Source organism: Scardinius erythrophthalmus (assembly GCF_964197995.2).
Source record: "Scardinius erythrophthalmus genome assembly, chromosome: 17".
Classification (NCBI taxonomy): Eukaryota; Metazoa; Chordata; class Actinopteri; order Cypriniformes; family Leuciscidae; genus Scardinius; species Scardinius erythrophthalmus.
This window is the reverse complement of record NC_138237.1, coordinates 7,542,077-7,551,973: the sequence shown is the minus strand read 5'-3', so window position 1 is coordinate 7,551,973 and position 9,897 is coordinate 7,542,077. Positions and strand designations below refer to the sequence as shown.

The window sequence follows — 9,897 nt, the reverse complement described above, 5'->3', positions numbered from 1 at the left end:
CCGGCTTCTGAACTGGTTGCAGTTCCACTCTGGTTCCATATGAGGGCGCTCACAGGACGAGTGCAGAATGAATAGAGCTATACCACTCAAAATCCACTTTTCTCAGGATATAATTTTTTGTCTAGTAAATTGAATGTTGTATTCGAAAGAAATTTCACACTGCTGGGTGTTAGATTTTTTAGAGTCACTTATTTGCTTTAAAAAGTCTTTTAAAATGTCAATGACGTCATACACATCGCACGACCAAAGATACTGCTTTACGGCAATCCTTCAGTCACTTTGGTGCTTTCGCGCTCTGCACTTTCTTTTCTCTCGAGGCATCGACAACACAGCTGACACAGGTAAATACACGTGCTAGTTTTGTTTGTTTCTGGTCCCGCTTCAGATGCCACGATGCCATCAAGCGGTATCTCTGGTCATAATCAGTCCTTCACTGACCAATTAGAGTTCTCAACGGGCCTAAAAATTACAACCCGACCCGACCCGGCCCGTGGCTTTTAAAGCCCGGACCCGATGTAACCCGACACATAAACATGGATCATCTGCCCGAACCCGACCCGCGGCCCGACGCCGCGTAGGATTTTTTTTTCTCTCATAAACGTATTATCATGACCAGCAGATGGGAATTCAAATCAACCTTTAATGTTCACACCTTTTAACAATACAAACAATACAAACAACTGAAACAATAAACTTTAAATATATAAATAGGCTGTAGTAGCAGCGGTGAATTCACCTGCGGCAAGTTTACTCCTCACTCCATCTTCTTCTCCAGACTAAAGGCGTGCACGCAGCGGCGTCAGGTCTGCCCAGAGAATGTGGTCTGCCCCGCCCCTCTCCATGATGCACGTTACACGCAGCAGCCAGACTTTCTTTACGGTCAACAGCAGCGATGATTAATAAATATTTTATTTCTTTTTTGAGCGGAAAAGATTAAGCCCGAGGTCCGACCCGACCCGAGTCATTTGATTATATTTTCGACCCGAACCCGCGGGTCCCGTCGGGTTTGTCGGGCCGACCCGACCCGTTGAGAACTCTATGACCAATCAGCGTTCATTAGCATAATGCCAGCGTGTTATGGGCAACAACAACTCAAACTGTAAGAAATCGAAAGGACATAAGTACTCATTCATTCAACTTTCGAACTATAAACCATGTTGAACTTGCAAAACCTACAATCAAATCTGAGATTTCTCAACGGCAATCGGGTGAAAGAGACAAATTTAGCCGTCTAGCCCCATTGACTCCCATTCATTTTGCACTCATGGTAGAGGTCTGCTACCCGACCCGAGCCCGACGGGTCCCGAAAAATGTGCGGGTTTCGGGTCGGGTTCGGGTTAATGTTTATTGAACAGCCTCGGGTTCGGGTCGGGTTCGGGTTTGTAACTAAGAAAAACTAAATAGGCTATATATAGTTTGCGTGTCGTGTGCTTTGCCTGCTTGCTGTGTTGTGGTGACCGGCACACGAGAGAGAGAAAGTTGCGTGAGCAGATGTGCAATGTGTGCAATGCATAGGCTACACAGACCACAGGCTCTCTCTCTCAAATTTGATATATATACATACCGTATTTTCCGCACGCACCGGATTATAAAGCGCACCTTCAATGAATGGCCTCTTTTAGAACTGTTTTCATATAGGGCGCACCGGATTATAACGCATAGAATGGAAGATACTGCAGTCAAACGTTTGACTGGGTTTGCGTTATGCAGTGGTCACCAACCTTTTCAAGCCTAAGATCACATCCAAAGTCCAAATGTAAACCAAGATCTACCACTTGCAAAAAATTATGAAAAAACAAGTGGCTGAGCTGTAAAACCTTGTTTATACTCGACGCGTCCGCATGAGCGCGAAGGTAATAAAAACCTCGGGCAGATTCGGCTCATAGTCGTGCATATTCGGATGCGGAGGCGCGCGCGCGGCAAAATGACGTCATTGTAACAGCGCGCGCGCCTCCGCATCCGAAGATGCACGACTTTGAGCCGAATCTGCCCGAGCAGACGAATATTAGTACATCTCATCACACCGGCACCCAGTTAAATCAGTTGTATGGTCTGGTGTTCAGTCTAAAACAAAACAGTTGCGTCAAGTATAAATGCCTCGTCTGTTTGGGGAGGTGCGCGCGCAGTCAGCTGAGGCTCGCGCTCCGGTGCCAGGCGAAAGTATAACAAGGTTTAAGTCAGCGGTTGTTTCACAGACAGATCCATATAAGGTATTGCTGTTGTTCATTTAATTTGTTTAAAAATTCACATTTCATCCAGAGCGGTTTCTTCTCGCTAATATTCTCGCTAGAATTCTGTCAGCTGCCTACCGAGTTTGAATTTGATATAAAATGGTATTTATTTGCTGTGAGAAATAGAGTGGACCTCGGGTTCGGGTCGGGTTCGGGCTTAACATGTAAATGTAATTGTCGGGTCGGGTCGGGTCGGGTTAAATGATCGCGGGTACGGGCCGGGTTCGGGCTTCAGTTTAAAGCCCGTGCAGACCTCTAACTCATGGGCGATCGCCCCCAGTGGAACTCTGGTGGAACTACAACCAAAATTCAGTACAATAGGACTTAATAGGAAGTGGCCAGGCTCTCCGTAGACGGGCTCTGGCCCAATGAAGCAGTATCAGACTCACATTCTGACTAGAATCGTATGAGTATGACGACGTCAAGCTATCATTTGTATACAAAAACATAAAGAATAAGTTGGCTTATCTCTCTCTTTACTTCTCTTTCAGGAGGTTACCCTGTATGCATCTGTTCCATCAGGCGTGTGTGGATCAGTGGTTGGCCACCAGTAGGAAGTGTCCCATCTGCAGAGTGGACATCCAAACACAGCTCACCCCCGAGAGCTGAAATAACACGCGCTAACAAATAACTCACACACACACATGCTCTCTTTCGCTCTTATACATCCACAGATATGTCTATATACAGACATTTCCATCCACACACACACTGTATATTACCTACACACATGTGTATGAGCCATCCAACACACACTAAACACACACTCACATGCTTTACTGAGCCAATGACAATAACTGACACTACACAAACTCACACACACGCTGGTAGAACTTACTAAAGGGTCTGTCGCAAGGAGTGATTCTGTCTGTAGGGAAATGGTGTGTGTCCGTAGCATGTGTGTGTATTTGTGCAATTCCTTAAGCCATGAACTTTACTAAAGACCCTCAGCTTGCATACAATACACACACACACACTTACACACTAATTATAATATATACACAATGAAGCGGATAAGACACTGTCAAATCTAGCTGCTGGAGTGTGTGTGTGTGTGTGTCCACTGTATTTCTGATCTGCAATACTGCTTTAGTCTTACACACTGGAGCTACTTCGGCTTGCGTGTGTGCGTATGTACGCTTGTTCACCATTTTGGTGCGCGTGTATCGTATGTGTGTTCATATTTTCATGGGTCATTGGGTTAGCGGTGCACGACGGTGCATGTAAAGAAGCCAAAAAAAGAACACATGCTCAACGAAAAACAAAAGCAACTCATTTCAGAGACAGCAGGAGGAGGGCTGTTGTCTTACACACTAAAAAAACAACAAAGTAGGCGGAGAATGTCGTGATTGGTGGATTCGTGTAGATAGGCGCAGTAGTAGTTGCATGCATCTGTGCTTGGGTTGTTGTTTCAAGGTACACCTGGAAGTGTGTGTGTGTGAGAGAATGCATGAATGTGTATTAGCTCCTTTAAGCTGTGACGATCTGTAACATTATCAGACTCATGTAGCGAGCGTGTGAGTGTGCGCGAGAGAGACCCTGCCATGACCTTTGACCCTAAATGCCTACTGAAAAAAGCACATGTGAGCATAGCTGAAGTGCCCGGCCTCACTCTGGTGCTGCGCTGCCATGGTTACTGTATTTATTATTGGTATTTAAAACATGCAGTGTTTGGAGGGAGGCGGGGCTTGTGCGTGTCCAACCATGTTCTTGTGTGACAGGTTTCCCTTCGTGGTTGCTATGCTGGATGCTATGCTGTATTGCTAGAACTACAATGTAGAATGTCGTGTGATAGAGGACCATCCGCCAACAGCACACAAGCGGGTCGAGGAGGACGAACCAGGAATTTTTCCCCGTATTTCCCCCACCTAGGCCCGAAACATACACAAGCTGTAACAGTTTTCTGCTATTATTAGTTTTCAGTTTCAGGTCAAAATGTCCGAGAATGTTGCTGAGGAAGTTAAAATTAGCGAAACTGTTAACATGTTTACAGCTAGCAACGTGAACAATAGCACATCTGGTCTAATGGTGCAGACGTTTGAACACCGTCGCCCACTTGAGCACTGAAGTTTGCAAAAAATGCACATTAAAAAAGGGAAGCATGCTGGCAATGTGTACGTTTCTGGCCTTGCACATATTTTATTTTCTTTTTTTTTATAAACTTACAATTATATTATTTTTATATGCATTGTTTTTCGAAACTTCTGGTTTAATTTGGCTTAATATACAAATTTGGGGCCCATTTTTTGGGGCTAACTTCAATGTAAAAAAAACCTATTCGTTTCAGCCAATGAGCTGCATTTCTGCCTGTGTCGGCTCCCCCCCCCCCAGTGTTCTGCGTGCTGATTGGTGGATGATGGCTCGTGTTGATCGTTTACACAGGGTTATGTCCGTTGAAATGCCTTAAGTATTTAACAATCATAATTTATTACTAACTGTAGATATTGTGGGTGCGTATTTAATTTTGTATAGTTTCATTTTTTGCAATGGAATCATATTTTATTTATTTAGAAATAACACAAAATGATTAAAACTCTTACCTCATGTTTGAGTTGGTTTGCGGGAATGCTTCGCATGCGGTTGGTCGTGTTCGTGTGTGTTTCTCCCTTTGGTGCTGTGACCTTACTGACATTCCGCTTGCTGATTGGTCAGACACGGCAGCGGAGTGGGAGTATTATGGGTTTTGATTCGCTGTCCTGTTTGCACTCTTAGTTTTCCAAGGCCACCCTCTCACTGGCATCATTTTAACCACTCTGGCGACCTTTGCAACAATCTTTCTCCTCCTTTCTCTCTGTAAGACTTTCTTACATTGTTAATGTTTACATGAACTTTACCTCTCTCGACTCATATTTGTGTCTATAGTTGGCTAGTGTTTTATTCTTGTTAATGTTTACATCCTCTACTTACTTTTCTTTCTCCTTTCTCATGATTTTGCTGTCTTGAACAGTCTTAAATTGCTAATGTTTACATCTAAGGGTGTGGTCAAAATCTAGTGAGCATCCCTACATAGGAGATTACCTTCTAAGGCAGCATACTAACCTAATAAGTGACTGTTTTGAAACGCTACATAGGCAGCAACAAATACACGACACACAATAGTGTTTTATATTAGCATATTGCTAAGCTAGCAAAGCGATATGCATACAGATATATAGCATGCACAAATATTGGTTAAAATAGTCCATGGATCTGTTTTTATCAATGCATGTGGGTACTAAAAATGAAAAATATTTCTGATTTTGCCCGCATTCTCCACCATTTATTGTGGCAGAGATTGTCACAGTGCATTCTGTGATTGTCTTCCCTATTAAGCATACATGTGATTTTTAGATCCTGTACAACAGCCATCGCCTATGTAGTGTGCATATGGTGTTGTCTAGCCTAGGTAGTGTGCATATGGTGTTGTCTAGCCTAGGTAGTGTGCATATGGTGTTGTCTAGCCTAGGTAGGGAGGCTCACTAGGTTTTGGAACAAGCCCATGTCTTTCTCTCAATCTCTCATTCCTTGTGCCTATTTCTGTTTTATTCTCAATCTTTATCTCTGATATTGTCAGTCAGTCTCCAGGACATGTGAAACCTCTCTCTTCATAGTTTATTTTGCCAGTCTTACTCTCTTTCTTTCTCTCTCTCTTTCTCCCTGTCTCATGGCAGGGTCAGGACTAACAGAGTATGATAAAGCACAACAGATTTAAAATGCATGTTTTTCTCAGGTTTGAATATATACATGACTAAATAGAAATATACAGCTACATAGAGAAAATAAAAACTAGTGCAGATGTTCTACTAATGATATTAGAGGATTGATTTTTTTGCTGCTGCTTGCATTTGAAAAACAAAACAAAACCAACAAAAAAAAAAAAAGACATTAATAATAATGTTGTCCTAAAAGTGCCAGTGACAGGGGTGCCGCGTGCTGTGGGTGTTTTTTCACTAGCGGATTTTCTAGCAGAATATAGACTATTTATCATTCATATTAAAGCAATAGCGCCTCCTGCTGGTGTGACTGCTAGTACGTAACTGCTGGTCGAGTAAAAAAAAAAAAAGTCTGTGTAAAATGTTAGAATTCTCTTTTGGTGGAATTTTTGTACCTTATTTATTACTACTACTAATGATGAATTTAAAAGTGGCTTTGCTAAAATGTTTTTGGTTTTGTTTAGTTTTGTTTTCATTTTGTTTAATTTCAAAGCTTGTACATTATCCTTTTTGTATGTGCTCATTTTGTAATAAAAACTGTTGAAATGCTTAAATGGCTGTTTTGTGTCTTGCACTTTTACAAGCACATTCTGATCTTTCTAAATAATTTCATTGTCAATTGGAAAATCCAGTTGAAACCTTTTTACATGGTTTCTGGCTGGTGAAAGCAGGTTGGTTGAAGCTGGTATAGATGGTGTGAACAAAGCTTAAATGCTGATTTGTAATGTGCACAGTGTTTTTATTTAGTAGGATTGTAATTCGGTCAATGTATTGAGGGAGCAGTTCACCCATCTTAACAGTAGAGGGCCAAACAGACTCTTTTGAATGCTTATGGAGACAATATATGCACAATTTAAATATGAACAAAATTAACATTTTAATGTACACTACATTCACTTAAATATCATCTCATTTTTAGCATTTATTTGTGAATATATTCAGTAAGAGATGCAAGAAAGTATATATAATATGCTAATTCATGTTAATAATTTATGAAACCACTTACATTCTCTGTTACCAAAGCAATAAATAATTCACTCTCACTTTTTATCTTCTAACACTGTTGCATGTATGACACAGATGAACTCAGAATCATTAGAGTCAATGTGAAATTGTGTTCGCAATGTAATATCATTCTGCAATGAGGCATTTACTACTGTTCAAAAGTTTGGGGTTGGTAATATTATTATTATTTTTTTATTTTTTGAAAGAAGTCTCTTATGTTCATCATGGCTGCATTTATTTGATTAAAAAAACAACAGTAATATTGTGAAATAAAACAATATACAACTGTTTTCTATTAAAATATATTTTAAAATGTAATTTATTCCTGTGATCAAAGCTGAATTTTCAGCATCATTACTCCAGTCTTCAGTGTCACATGATCCTTCAGAAATCATTCTAATATGATGATTTGATGCTCAAAAAACATTTCTTATTATCGATGCTGAAAGCAGTTGTGCATTCAAAAGAACATAATTTATTTTAAATAGAAATCTTTTGTAACATAAATGTATTTACTGTCACTTTTGATCAATTGAATGCATCCTTGCTGAATAAAAGTGTTCATTACTTTCAAAAAGAAAAGAAAAACATTGACCCTAAACCATTTTGATTTCATGTCAACTTTAAGGCCTTTTAGAGTGAATTGAAACACTTTGTGAAATGTTTTATATGTCTGGTAAATTAAATATTTACAATAATTTATACATCTAAGAGACACACATACACAATCCCTGTCCATCCTAGCCCTGGATGTTGTCGTTATTCAGAAAGGAGAGTTTATCCAGGTAGGTCATTGCTTTGCAAACTACCAAGCTATAATATGTTTCCAGCATGCCACAGCCCCTCCCTTTCCCCGTCCCTAAATCCTGCCAAGCCACGCCCATAAGCCCCGCCCCCATTCCTGCCGAGCTGAATAGGAAGTCATAACAGCAGGGGTTATAGCGAATGTGTCGGTCGCCGGAAAATCGAGCACTGTGAGTGGCCACCACGCCTGCCCGTCTTGCACACAGGCCAATCAGAACGTCGGAGGGGAGGGGCAGCGATACGTCCTCTGCGGCGACATACACTTTTCTCACGACGTCTTGAGATAGAAGGAAGGCCGGGCCAGAGCAGTAGTCTGGAAGGTATTTATCGGGATACACCTGATAGGGCAGGTAATACGATTTTTCGGGGTTTCTCTCAGGTGCGGCCCGATGGATGACCCTGCCCAGGTAAAGGTCATCCGGATTTGTTCTCAGTCCCAGCAGGTATGTTGAAAGCGCAGGAAGATTCAAATACACAGAATCCTCAGAAAGAACGATAAATCGGGCTTGTGGGCAAAAAAGTAGAATCCAGCGAAGCGACATTTTAACTTGTTCCCAGTGTCCTCTCTGCCAGTCTCCCCTTGAAACACCTTCGAACTGCACGATGTCACCATACCGGGCTGACTCCTCCCTCATCCTATCTTGCTCCGCCCCTAAAGGGGAGGGGCCAGTGAAAAACAACGTCTGCACAGCAACACGGTGCACCGAAGTCTGATTGGCCCAGGAGTTTCGGACCGCCTCCCTCTGGCTCAAGTTACCAGGGGAGCTCAGGACCACCGTGAGGATGAGGAGGTCCTGATGATGAAGGCAGGGTTCGGTGTTAATGGGATAGAGCTGCGAGGTGTTGACCCTGGTCTCAGTCAGGTCCAGTTTGCGTGCACGCTCCCGGACCTCGAGGACAAAGCGATCAGTGTAGGCGGCGGGAGAAGACTGCAAGAGAAACTCTTCGACTATGTCACCTCCAAACAGCAGCGCGTGAAACAAGATGACGTTACACAAGAGGAAACACCACTGATGAGTCTGCAGCCGAAACACACAGATCTGGGAGAGAGAGTGGAACAACAAATGGGACCAACAACTTGAGTCTAGGGTCAATCAGTCGCAACATTTTTTTTAAATCAAATACACAAACAGTTAATCTCTAATCTCGGCTGAAAGGACCAGCTTAGACCATGCAGAACATGGTTTATGCTGTTCTAGTCGGTGAACCAGCATAGGCAAGCGAAATCTAGTACAGTAGTGCAACATTTGAAGTGGATCAAAAAAGTTCATCAAAGTTGTCCTAAGACAAGAACGGGTATTGTTTAAAATTCATGTATAACTTTGATGACAGGTTTTGATCCACTTCAAATGACTACTGTATTTCTGGTGCTTCGAGACCATGGGAGTCTTGCTGGTTCTGCCAGTAAAGCAGGGAACCAGCAAAGTCCATATTAAGAACCAGTATCCAAAACACAACATATGCTGGATATACAGACCAGAATATTCTAGAGGCACCAATAGAGAGGAACAATGATAGGAACCGAGGACAAATATTTACTTACCTTCATGATGTCCCTTTTAGGGTGTCTTTATTTCTCTCTTCTCTTCTAAATCAAAATTCCTGTTCAGTTTTCTGTCCCATGAGCTAAAGTGCGTTCTGCTCACCTGGACGTTGTTTCTACAGTAAACTGACACCAGACAGGTACTGGTAACATAACACAGCTCCGTCTCCACCGGGCAAAGATGTCCAGCTTCACCTACAGTAATAATGCATGATGTCAAGATACATTACTCACGAGGAACTCACACACTGGCTGTTCCCAGGCCGCTTATATTTTCCCCGGCCCGTATCACTTAAAGCTGCTGTTCTGCTCTCATCTAACAGAACGTTTTGTAGAAATTTCAGATGTACTAAATAAATTGCAATTTACATACTATTGGGACTAGATAGTATGCATGATAACATACTATATAGTCCCAATAGTATGTTAATTGCAATTTATTTTGTACATCTGAAATTTCTACAAAACGTTCTGTTAGATGGATTAGTGTGTCCCAAAATCAAAGAATATTGAAAATATTAAACCAAGGATTGTGCCCAGATTGTGCTGGATTTTCTGAAAAGATGCTTTCATGCTTATTACCCACAAACCCTTGCACTAGGGAAGAATTGGAGGTAATACT

At 41.9% G+C, this 9,897-nt stretch overlaps 2 protein-coding genes across 2 annotated transcripts in view; one reads left to right on the top strand and one right to left on the bottom strand.

Moving 5' to 3' along the window:
- ark2ca (arkadia (RNF111) C-terminal like ring finger ubiquitin ligase 2Ca) overlaps positions 1-6,468 on the top strand; it is a 21,478-nt gene extending 15,010 nt beyond the window's left edge. The window contains exon 8 of the mRNA XM_081390045.1: positions 2,723-6,468. Coding sequence (XP_081246171.1) covers positions 2,723-2,840 — 118 coding nt within the window. The 3' untranslated portion in view covers positions 2,841-6,468. The remainder of the gene's footprint in view (positions 1-2,722) is intronic.
- A 1,200-nt stretch (positions 6,469-7,668) lies between these two features.
- Positions 7,669-9,281, bottom strand: b3galt9 (beta-1,3-galactosyltransferase 9; the record flags this gene model as incomplete). The annotated part of the gene is made up of 2 exons (XM_081390489.1): positions 7,669-8,772; positions 9,276-9,281. 2 exons carry the CDS (start codon positions 9,279-9,281, stop codon positions 7,669-7,671), a joined length of 1,110 nt encoding a protein of 369 aa, XP_081246615.1.
- Between the last annotated feature and the right edge of the window lie 616 nt (positions 9,282-9,897).